The sequence below is a fragment of the Mobula birostris genome, chromosome 11 (genome assembly GCF_030028105.1).
Source record: "Mobula birostris isolate sMobBir1 chromosome 11, sMobBir1.hap1, whole genome shotgun sequence".
Classification (NCBI taxonomy): domain Eukaryota; kingdom Metazoa; phylum Chordata; class Chondrichthyes; order Myliobatiformes; family Myliobatidae; genus Mobula; species Mobula birostris.
In genome coordinates this window covers 63,024,794-63,037,285 of record NC_092380.1, presented here as the reverse complement: position 1 = coordinate 63,037,285, position 12,492 = coordinate 63,024,794, and the positions used below count along the sequence as shown (strand labels likewise).

The following is a 12,492-nucleotide window of genomic DNA, read 5'->3' as shown; positions in this document are numbered from 1 at the left end:
TATCAAGTGTACAATCAGATTTTATTTTCAGCTATTACATCCCATATAATCAAACAGCTTAAATACCCAACTGAATCTAAAAACTGCTGTAATGAGGTACAGGGACATATATGCTGCACCTGCACTTGTACCTCAGCAGGGGTCAGAATCATGAGCAGTGGAAAGGAATAAATAAACGGAGAAGTGGACTACAGCAAATGAATACACCATAATGCTATAAAATAACATCACACCAAACAGCACAAGAACAGGCCATTTGGCCCATTGTGTCTGTGTTGATTATAATACCAAATTAAACTGTGTGTGTCTGCACTTAGTCTACGTTCCTCAATTCTCTGCCTGTTCACGTGTCTGTAAAAAAATGTCCCCTAAATGTTGCTATCATATCTCGTCACCACCACCCCAAGCATTTATCACCCCTTTAAAAAAATTGTCACATAAATCTGTTTAAAATTTCCCTCTCTCAGGTTAAAGCTATGCCCTCTAGGATTTGAATTTCCCAGCCTAGGAAAAAGACCATTTATTACTGTATCTATGATTCTCATAAATTTAATTTATCTTAGTCAGGTACCCCCAGGCTCAAACTCTCCAGAGAAGACAATCCAGATTTGACCAACCCCCCCCCCCCCCTTTTAGCTAACATGCTGTTATTGGACCATCTCGTTACTTGAATCTGGGTGGAGAGGGGGAGTGGGTGCAGGGAAGCAGGTTGTTTGATACAGTCCAACCAAGGGGGGGAGGGGCTATACTGTTATTTAGTACAGGGAAATAAGCCTACCAGATGATCCAAGTTTCAGTGGGGGAGCATTATGGGACATTATAATTCCACAAATTTTAAGACAGCTATGGAATAGATTGATCCTTGGCTGAAAGTACTAAATTGGGTGCCCAATTACAACAGGATTAGGCAGGAACTATGGAAAGTAGATTGGAAGCAGCAATTTGGAGTAAACCCATATCTGACGTGATAGTCTTTTAAAAGCCAACTGGTCAGAGTTCAGGAGACCCAACATATTCCTATGAGTATGAAAGATAATGATGGCTTGATTTGGGAACTTTTGATGACAGAAGATATTGTAAATTTAGTCAAATAGAAAAAGAAAGAATACTTAAGGTTAAGGAAACTAAAATTAGACAAGGTGCTTGAGTAATACAAAGGAATTAACAAAGAACTTAAACAAGGAATTCGGATGGTGAAAAGGGGCCAGGAAATACTTTTGGTAGGTAGGATCAAGGAGAATTTTAAGACAATTCATAAATATATTAGGATCAAGAAGGTAGCCAGGGAAAGGGTACGTAAACTCAAGGACAAAGAATTTATGCATGAAACTAGAGGCAGTGAGCAAGGTCCATTACGAATACGTCAGTATTCACCAAGGAAGGGGACATGGGTAGTGGTGAGATTGGGAGGGGTATGTTGGTTTTCTAAGATACATCAGTATTAGGAAAAAGGAAATGTTAGGTGTTTTAAATCTTAGGGAATGATGGGATCTATCCCAGGATAGTACTTGGCCAGATACCCTATTTGAGCTGGATGCTCTCCATGGGTTCACCCTCCTGAAGGATAATTCAGCCTCAGTGAAATTGCAGGGTCATTGGGAGCTGCGGGAGTTTTTGATGGTTCCTCCATATTTTGATAGTCAATGCGAGCATAGAAGGTATTGAGTTAATCTGGAAGCAAAGCCCTGTGGTTACCTACACAATGTCACTTGATTTCACTTTGTAAAAGGTGACAGCATTCAAGCCCTGCCACAGCTGTCATACATCCTTCATTAATTCAAGTTTAGTCTGGAATTGCCACTTCAGACGTGAGATCATACCTGGACCTCTTGTCATTTCCTTGGTCACCAGACCTGACCCTCAGCAGATTGTAGATCTAGTGATTCACTGAGGGCTTCTGATTGGGGAAGACTGAATGACTTTGTGAGAACACACTCATCCCTGACTGTTCTTATAAAGTTCATGACAACCATAGTGAAATCGTTTAGATCTACAGATGAGTCTTTAAGTTGGTCCAGTCCAACTCAAAGCAATCCCAAGCTGCTACTCTGCCTCTCACATGGCATTGAGTGCAAGGTTGTTGCTGCAACTCTACCGAACCAGCTGATCTATCTCACTCCTGTACGCCTCCTCGTCACCGTCTGAAATTCTGCCAACAATAGCTGTATGATCAGTAAACTTAATAGATGTCATTTGAGCTGTGCCTAGCCACACAGTTGAAACAGAGAAGAGCAGTGGGCTAAGCATAGATCCCTGAGTACATCAGTGCTGACTGTCAGCGAGGAGAAGGCGTTATTTCCAATCTGCATAGACTGTGGTCTCCCAGTGACGACGTCAAGGATCCAGTCGCAGAGGGAGGTACAGAGATCCAGATTTTGGAGCTTGTTGATAGAAGAGGGCATCTTTGTGTCGAATGCTGCGCTGTAATCAATAAACAGCAGCCTACGTAAGTATTACTATTATCCAGGTGATCCAAGGCCGAGTAGAGAGCCTTTGAAATTGCATCCGCTGTTGACCTATTGCAGCAATAGGCCTATTGTAGTGAGCCCAGGTCCTTGCTTAGTTAAGAGTTGATTACAGCCGTGACCAGACTCTCAAAGCACTTCATAACAGGACATGTGAGTGCCACTGGGCGATAGTTGTTGAGGCAGCTCGCCCTGCTCTTCTTAGGCACTGGTATAATTGTCACCCTTTTGAAGCAGGTGGGAACCTCTGACTGCGGCAGTGAGAGATTGAAAACATTCTTGAACAATCTCACAAGTTGGTTGGCACAAACTTTCATTGCCCTACCAGGTACACCATCAGGGCCTGACATCTTGCAAGAGTTTACCCTCTTGAAAGACATTCTGGCGTCAGCTTCCAAGACAGTGATCACAGTGTTACCAGATGCTGCAAGGATTCGCACGCTTTCTTTCAAGGCGTGCATAAAAAGTGTTGAGCTCATCTGGGAGAGAATCATCACTGCCATTCAAGTTAGGTTTAGTTTTGTAAGAAGTAATGGCCAGCAAACCCTGCCAAAGCTGACATGCATCCAATTCCATCTTTAACTTCAATCAGAATTGTTCTTTAACTCTTAAAATAGCCTTCTGTGGGTCTACCTGGAGTTCTTGTATTGTTCTGGATAACCGGTCTTGAATGCCACAGATGTAGCCCACAGCAACTACGAATCCCCTGGTTCATCTATGGCTTTTGGTTTGAGTGTTTTCAGTATGTTCTCAAAGGTACACACTCATACACACAAGTCTTGATGAAATTGGTGACAACTGTGGCATACTCATTCAGATTCAAAGACGAATCACTGCATATTGTCCAATCCTCTGAATCAAAGTCATTGCACTGTAAGTACTCCTCTGCCTCCCTTGACCATACCTTCTTGGTCCTCACCACTGGTGCTGCAGTTTTTGGTCTCTGCCTATATGCTGGGAATGGAAGTACAGCCAGGGCTGTCCAAAGTGTGGGCATGGGATGGCACAGTAAACATTCTTTATGGTGGTATAACAGTGGTCAAGTGTGTTGGTGGTACTTGTTCAGAGATTTCTTCAAGTTGGCTTGGTTGAAATTCCCTGCAATGATAGGGAAAGTATCAGGGTGTGCTGCTTCGTGTCTGCTGATTATCCTCTGGTAATCTGTCCCTCTGGTACAGTAATCTTGCTCTGAGGTCTTCAATTTTATTTTCCAGAGACTGTACATTCATCAGCAGGATAGTCAGGAGTGGGGTCTGAAGCCTGTTTCAAACGTACCAGTAGACAGGCTTGGCTTCCGAGCTTCTGGTTTCTTAAAGGGGAACTGCATTCACGAGCTGAGTCTCCAGTCCAGGATCTGGCAGTCTTGAGTATCTATAGATATTTTAAACATTTAAAAAGTACCTACTGTGAAGACTGTGAATTTTAGCTGTAATAGTCCTACATGGGACTATTTGATAATTTCCATCAGAGCTGCATGCCACTTACTGGCACCATCTTGAGAAAAAGGACTTTGTCTATATGGATCTCGGGAAAGCACTTGACAAGTCCCTCATGGTAGTCTAGTTCAGAGGATCCACAATGAGTTGGTAAGTCAGATACAAAATTATTTTTGTCATGAAAGACAGAGGAAACTGAGATCTGTGATCAATGGTATTTCATAAGTATCAAAACAGGGACCTCAATTGTTTGTAAGTGATTTGCACAAAAATATAGGTTGTCTGATTAGTAAGTTTGTCGATGATATAAAAGTTGTTGTGAATAGTGAGAAAGATTGTCAAAAGATACAGCGAGATATAAAACTTTAGGTGGTGAAATAGCAGATGAAGTTTAACACAGACAATTATGAGGTTTGGGAGAAAGTATATAGTAAATGGCAGTACCTCAAAGAGCTTTGATGTATAGAGTGACCTTGAGGTACAAGCCTACAACCTCCTGAAAGTGGTAACACAAGTGGATGGGGTGATAATTTCACTGATCAGGGCACTGAGTACAGAAACTGGTATGTCATGCTACAGCTGTATAAAACTTTGGTTAAGTCATTTTCGAAGGAATCCATGCTGTTCTTGTTGCCACACTATAGAAAGGATGTTGAGACTTTGGGAAGAGTAGAGAAGAGTTACACCTACAGTACATGGATTAATTATTAGGGGAGGTGGGATAAACTTGGATTGTTTTCATAAAGCATGGCAGGCTGAGGAGTGATCAGTTAGAAGTATATAAAATTATGAGACAGAGGTATGGTAAATAATCAGAATCTTTTTCCAGGGTGGAAATATTAATACTGGAGGGCATAGGTTTAAAGTGAAAAGGGGGAAGTTTAAGGAGATGAGGCAAGATATTTTCTTTTTAAATTCTATACACAAAGTGGTAGGTGCCTGGAATATATTGCCAGAGCAGATGATAGAAGCAGATACAGTAGCAAAGTATAAGAGACAGTTAGAAGAGAATAGAAGGATAAATGGAATTAGTTAGATTGCCTTCATGGTGGACATGGATGTGTTGGGCTGAAGGGCCTGTTCTTGTGCTCTGCTGTTCTATCTTCTATGTTTAATTTTAAACCATTGGTAATTCTCTTCAGTCATGACAAAGTATGGCCCAACTGAAGACAGGAAGTTGGAGACAGAAAAAATAAACATTACTATGACTGAAGTTATCCAGGACTGCTGAGGCCTAGGAAATCACTGGGACTTTAATGAAATTCAGAAAGATGTTAAATGCAGTTAAACTGTAATTCATTTCCACAAACAAATTATACATCATAAACAATCCATTCTAAAAGCAATTAAACCAGAAAATATATTACTGGCAGATGACAGTTCAAGATTGTGTAAAATGTAATTTAAAGATTGAAAACAGTTTCCTCCACTCCATAAATTTCATCACTCTTTGCAATTGATCACCTCACTCAATTACCCATTCTTGTTTGTAAGTTTGTGACTCTCTGCCAACATCTGTAACCAAGTCCAGCCCTGTCAGCATTATATTTCCATTTATGGACTATGGGATGAATTACGTGGGAATAAATTAATTTTGAGATAAATTAAGCCTGCAATACTTTTCTTGACCAAGGGGCAGAGGACCCTAATGTGGCATCATTATAAACATCCCAGCTGAGATTAGTTAATAACAAAGCAGAAATTAAAATCAATTAAAGACAAAAGAACTACAGATACTGGAAATCTGAAATAAAAACAGAATTTACTGAAAAAGCTCATCATGTCAGACAACATATGTGAAAAGAAAAGCAGTTAACATTCAAGTTGAATGTCCTTCATCAGAAATACAAGAGATTCTGCAGATGCTGGAAACCCAGACCAACAGACACAAATTGCTTCAGGGAAAGAATCAAAATCAGTTCTGATGAAGGATCAACACACACAAAATGTTGTGCGAACTCAGCAAGTCAGACAGCATCTTTGGAGAAGAATAAACAGTTAATGTTTTGGGTTGAGACACTTCATCAGGGCTGGAAAGGAATGGGAAAGAAGCCAGAATACGAAGGTGGGGGGAGTGGAAGGTGTGCCAGCTGGCAGGTGAGGGGGAAGGTGATGAAGTAAGAAGTTGAGGTAACTGGTGAAAGAGGCTGAAGGAGGAGGAATCTAACAGGAAAGGACAGTGTAAATATATACACACTTACTGTAATTTTAGTTTTTGTTATGTATTGCAATGTACTGCTGTTGCATAACAACAAATTTCACAATGTATGCCAGTGATATTAAATCTGACATGTCCACCTTGTTCAAAGAACTTTTCCTTCTATTACCATCAATGCTGCGCTCACCCACATCTACTTGTGATCCTATTACTAAGCATATCTTTCCCTGCCCCCACTACTCTCCACTTCTCGCATGAATCACTCTCTATGTGACTCCGTTTCACTCATCTCTCCCTACTGATCTCCCTGCACTTATCTCTGCAAGTGGGAAAGATCAACTTTATTTGCCATATATATTTTCATGTCTTAGGAAATTGCTGTGGTGTGTTGGCACTACATGTTGACAAGTGCGATACATCTCCTCGTTCACCACCATTCAGGGCCCAGACAGTCCTTCCAAGTCAGGTGACACTTGACCTGCATGTCTGACAGGGTCATCTACTGTACCCAGTTTTCCTGGTGTGACCTCCTCTACCTCGGTGAGACCTGGTGTAAACTGGAGGACCACTTCATCAAGCATCTTTCCTCTGTCCAACACAAAAGGCAGGATTTCCTGGAGGCCGCCATTTAAATTCAACTTCTCATTCCAACATATCGGTCCATGGCTTCTTCTACTGTCAAAATGAGGCCACGCTCAGAGGAGCAACATTTCATATTCTGTCTGGGTAGCCTCCAACCTGATAGCATAAACATTAATTTCTCTAACTTCCAGTAATTTCTTCCCCCTCCCCTTCTCTCTTTGTCTATTCCCCAATCTGGCTCCACTCCTCACCTTTCTCTTCTCCTCAACTGCCCATCACATCCCTCTTGTGCCCCTCTTCCTTCCCTTTATCCCATGGTCGACTGTCCTCTCCTATCAGATTCCTTCTTCTTCAGCCCTTTATCCCTTCCACCAATCACCTCCCAGCTTCTTACTTCATCCCTTTCATCTGATTTCACTTTCCAGGAGGTACTCCTTCCTCTCCCCTCACCTTGTTATTCAGGCTTCCTCCCATGATGAAGGATCTTGGCCTGAAATGTTTACTATTTATCACTCTCCACAGATGCTGCCTGATCTGAGTTCATCCAGCATCTTGTGTGTGCTCATCAGAACCAGTTTTGACTTTTTCCTTGACGCTCTTCTTTAGGTCAACTGAAATGTTAATTATATCTCTTTCCTCAGTTGCTGCTTGACTTGCTAAGTTATTCTAGCACATTCAGTTTTAACTTTCGAAATTAAAGTTAGAATCTTTTGTGTGTATAGCTCACTATTTGTTAGATATTAGAAGTTGATTTTAATTCCATTAACATTCAAAAACAATCCTTAATTATTTCAATTATTTATAAAGTGTTTCCTAATATTGAGGAATGTTGTGTAGTAACAGCATGGAAAAAGACCACTTGGCTCTACTCACCCTTGCTAACCAAAGTTTTCTTCCTAAGCTAGTCCTGTTTGACTGAAAATGGCCATATACATTACCTCTAAACATTTCCTATCTCTGTTTCTGTACAAATGCCTTTTAAATTCTAGTGGTTACTTGAATTAATAAAAAGTAGTAACTTTGATAAGTTATTTTTTCTTCCCAGCTTTGGTTCACATTTGCCAAGATTGTGATGTTTGGGACAAGTCTTCCTTTCCCCCTGCAAGTGTTCCAAATTGTTCACACCAGCAGAACCTCCAGAGCAGTTCTCTACTGGAAATCTGGATCCCAGCACTTTGGTTTAGCCAAAGAAAGAGGAATGGACCAAAGACACGGTCTTACATTTTTGCATAAGGGGTAAATTTCATGATTGAATAACTTAAATCCATGGATCCAAATATGTGGATCTGATTTCCAGTTTTAAACAAAGTTGATATATACCAGGAATTTCAGCAGGCTTTTCAGAATAGCTTGGGGTTGAGCCCACTAGGGGATCAGATATTCTGGATTGGGTATTGTGTTATGAACTGGACTTGATTAGGGAGCTGACGGTAAAGGAACCTTTAGGAGACAGTGATCAGAGTATGATAGAATTCACCCAGCAATTTGAGAGGAACAGGCTAAAATCAGATGTATCAGTATTACAGTGGAGTAAGGGGAATTACAGAGGCATGGGAGATGAGCTGGCCAAAGTTGATTGGAAGGGGACACTCGCAGGGATTATGGCAGAACAGCAATGACTGGGGTTTCTAGGAGCAATTTGGAAGGCGCAGGATATATACATTGCAAAGTAGTAGTATTCTAAAGGCAGAATGACACAACTGTGAATGACAATGGAAATCAAAGCCATCATAAAAGCAAAGGAGGGGGCATATAATAGAGCAAAAATTAGTGGGATTTGGAAACTTCTAAAAACCAACAGAAGGCAACTGAAAGAGACATAACTTGAAGAAAAGATGGAATATGAAGTAAGAAAGCCAACAATATCAAAGAGGATACCAAAAGTTTTTTTAGTTATATAAAGAGTAAAAGGCGAGAGAAGATATTGGACCGCTGGAAAATGACGCTAGAGAAGTAGTAATGGGGGACAAGGAAATGGTGGGCAAACTGAACTGAATAAGTACTTTGCATCAGTCCATGGAAGACACTAGCAGTAAGCTGGAAGTTTGAGTGGTCAGGGGCAAAAGTGAGTGCGGTTGCTATTACTACGGAGAAAGTACTTGGGAAACTGAAAGGTCTGAAGATAAATAAGTCACCTGAACCAGATGGACTAAATCCCAGGGAAAGAGGTAGCTGAAGGGATTATGGAAGCATTAGTAATGATCTTTCAAGAATCACTAGATTCTGGTATGGTTCCAGAGGACTGGAAAATTGCAAATGTCACTCCACTTTTCAAGGGAAGGAGCAGAAGAAAGGAAATTATAGGCCAGTTAGCCTCACTTCAGTGGTTGGAAAGATATTGGAGTCGTTGTTAAGGATGAGGTTTCAGGGTATTTGGAGGCACATGATAAAATAGGCCAAAGTCAGCATGGTTTCCTTAAGGGAAAATCTTGCCTGACAAATCTGGTAGAATTCTTTGGGGAAGTAACAAACAGAATAAATAAATGTGAATTGGTGGATATTGTACACTTGGATTTTCAGAAGGCCTTTGATAAGGTGCTGCACCTGAGGTTGCTTAACAAGATAGGAGCCCATGGTATTACAGGAAAAATACTAGCATGGATAGAGAATTGGCTGATTGGCAGGAGGGAAGAGAGGGAATAAAGGGAGCGTTTTTTGATTAGTTGCCAGTGACTAGCGGTGCTTCGCAGGGGTCTGTGTTGGGACCGATTCTTTTTACATTGTATGTCAATGATTAGGACGAAAGAATTGATGGCTTCATGGCCAAGTTTGCCAATGATATGAAGGTGGGTGGAAAGGCAGGTGGTGCTGAGGAAGCAGGAACCCTACAGAAGAACTTGGACATATTAGGAAAATGGGCAAAGTAGTGGCAGATGGAATAAAGTATCGGGATGTGTATGGTCATGCTCTATGATAGAAGGAATAAAAGCATAATCTATTTTCTAAACAGGGAGAAAATTCAAAAAGTCAAACTGCAAAAGGATTTGGGAGTCCTTGTGCAGGATTCCCTAAAGGTTAATTTGCAGAAAGCAAATACAATGTTAATATTAATTTTGAGAGGGCTAGAATATAGAAGGAAGGATGTAATGCTAAAGCTTTATAAGGGACTGGTGAGGCCTCATTTGTAGTATTGTGAGCAGTTTTCAGCCCCTTGTCTAAGAATAGATGTGCTCTGCGATTGATGGCTCTGGGCCTTTAATTGCTGGAATTTAAATGAGGAGCCCAAAACTGATCTCATTGAAACCTATCAAATGTTGGAAGGCCTAGTCAGAATGGATGTGGAGATGACGTTTCCCCATAGTGGGGAGTCTAGGACCAGAGGGCATAGCCTCAGCATAGAGGGATGTCCATTTAGAATGGAAGAATTTCTTTAGCCAGAGGGTAGTTAATCTGTGGAATTTGTTGCCGCAGGTGGCTGTGCAAGCCAGGTCACTGGGTGTATTTAAGGCAGAGATTGATTAGGTTCTTGATTAGTTAGGGCATGAGAGATTACAAGGAAAAGGAAGGAGAATGGGGTTGAGAGAGAAATGGATCAGCCATGAAGAAATGGTGGAGCAGGCCTGATGGACCAAATCGCTTAGTTCTACTCCTATGTCTTGTGGTCTTATAAGATACCAGAGAAAAGTTTGACATTCTGATATATCCTGTAAAACTATCTAGATTCTAATATGTTTAATTTTGTTTTCAAAATTCTAAAACACACATTCAATGCAGATAAATCAGTCATACAGCAAGATGCAGGTATAAACCCTTCATTAATAAAAGTGGTTTCTTCAAAGCTCAGCTGCAATCAAAAAAAAATTAGGAAGGTCATTCTATCATCACTCCAGAATAACCCCCAATGGCTATCCTCTGAGAGCTGGCACACTTTTCAATCCTGGATACTTATTAAGGCATTCAGACAACTTTGGAAAACAATAATAGCTTTATTTTCTTTATTCATTTGCAATGTAAAGTTCCAGATGCAGAGCAAAAGCTGAATTTCTACCTTTTGCATAAGAACATTTTATTAAGCTGATATGAAAAGTGATGGTTTCAGACATTTTCTTAATTCCAACATAAATCATATGGTCTCAGCCTCAGTACTCCTGCACTTTCCGAGATCATGAAACCAAAAAGCGACAACATGACACACGAGGAGGATTAATCTTGAATTTCACTTGTGCATTTCTCGCTGAATTTACCCTGTCCGAACTACAGTCCTACTTATCTGCAACTACATGCAGTTCACATCAGATCTTTTCAATTTAGTGTAACAGGGTAGAGTTGTGAATCTAATCTTGTGATCTCAAAAGTAAATCCTGATCAATGCCATTGGAAATCTTTAGGCAGCTGTGCTCTTGATTTTATTTACTAACCAATAATCCCATAAAAGTAACCAAGTGTGTGGACACTTGCTAAGATTTAACAATGATATCCCTGGATGCTAGTAGTGCTTTAATATATGATCAGTGTAAAGAATCCTACCTCAGCAAAAGACAATACAGTGTCAAATAAGAAGTTTTTAAAAATAGGTAGCCTTGACAACATTACAAAGATTGCTGACAGCTCTCTTACCAAACCGTTGGAAGACAAAAAATGCCTGAAGCCAATTTGTCCACACAAACTTGTACTGGTCTTGCCACCGCAGATTCTGTTGGAAATAAAAATTAATGTGGGTGAATAAGATTAAGTGGCTGAAGGAAATAATTATAGCAACATACACAATCATTTTCAGCAACGTGCAAACAGATTTAGAAGTGCCTTTAACATGACACCTGTGCATCACCTAATAAGATTATCTGTCTAAGACAGCCAAATCCCTTTGACCTTCTTTTTCATCCCAGACATATGTAACTAAGAACGTGAACACTGCCAACACTTGAGGTTTGCAGATTGAGTCTACGTACAACGTTCCTGAATTATTTTGAAGTTTAAAAGAAAGTTTACTATGAACTAAAACCTGCAGCTCATGCAAGGCAGCTTTGACACAGGATGCCCAGAATCTAGTTATCATTCTATGATGATTCTGGAAATTTATAGTTATCAACCACATAGTCCCAAAGAGTATTTCAAGTCAGATGAACCAGAACGTGTTGAATAGTCTAATAAATTAAAAAATGTTCTATGTAGCAAGTTACTGAATTGTCAAATATGGATGAGCAATAACCTGTACTCCCTTGATTCTTGTGCTCCATTTTCCATTCCCAGACTTTTCTTGCTACCTTGTTCCGTCTTTGCTTCTCATGTATTCAAAATCTGACACATTTTTAATTAAGGATCTGATCTGGAGGCATATGACAAGATAGGCAGAACTCAGCATGGATTCCTTAAAGGAAAATCCTGCCTGACAAACCTATTACAATTTTTTGAGGAAATTACCAGTAGGCTAGACAAGGGAGATGCAGTGGATGTTGTATATTTGGATTTTCAGAAGGCATTTGGCAAGGTGCCACACATGAGGCTACTTAACAAGATAAGAGCCCATGGAATTACGGGGAAGTTACATACGTGGATAGAGCGTTGGCTGATTGGCAGGAAACAGAGAGTGGGAATAAAGGGATCCTATTCTGGTTGGCTGCTGGTTACCAGTGGTGTTCCACAGGGATCAGTGTTGGGGCCGCTTCTTTTTACATTGTACATCAACGATCTGGATTATGGAATAGATGGCTTGTGACAATACGAAGATAGGTGGAGGGGCCGGTAGTGCTGAGGAAACGGAGAGTCTGCAGAGAGACTTGGATAGATTGGAAGAATGGGCAGAGAAGTGGCAAATGAAGTACAATGTTGGAAAGTGTATGGTTATGCACTTTGGCAGAAAAAATAAACAGGCAGACTATTATTTAAATGGGGAAAGAATTCAAAGTTCTGA

At 40.5% G+C, this 12,492-nt stretch overlaps 1 protein-coding gene across 4 annotated transcripts in view; it reads right to left on the bottom strand.

Moving 5' to 3' along the window:
* The window catches only part of tmem138 (transmembrane protein 138), a 28,514-nt gene that overhangs the window by 1,936 nt on the left and 14,086 nt on the right, over positions 1-12,492 (bottom strand). For all 4 annotated transcript variants that reach the window (XM_072272350.1, XM_072272349.1, XM_072272352.1 and 1 more), the window contains one exon: positions 11,199-11,274. In XM_072272350.1, coding sequence (XP_072128451.1) covers positions 11,199-11,274 — 76 coding nt within the window. The remainder of the gene's footprint in view (positions 1-11,198; positions 11,275-12,492) is intronic.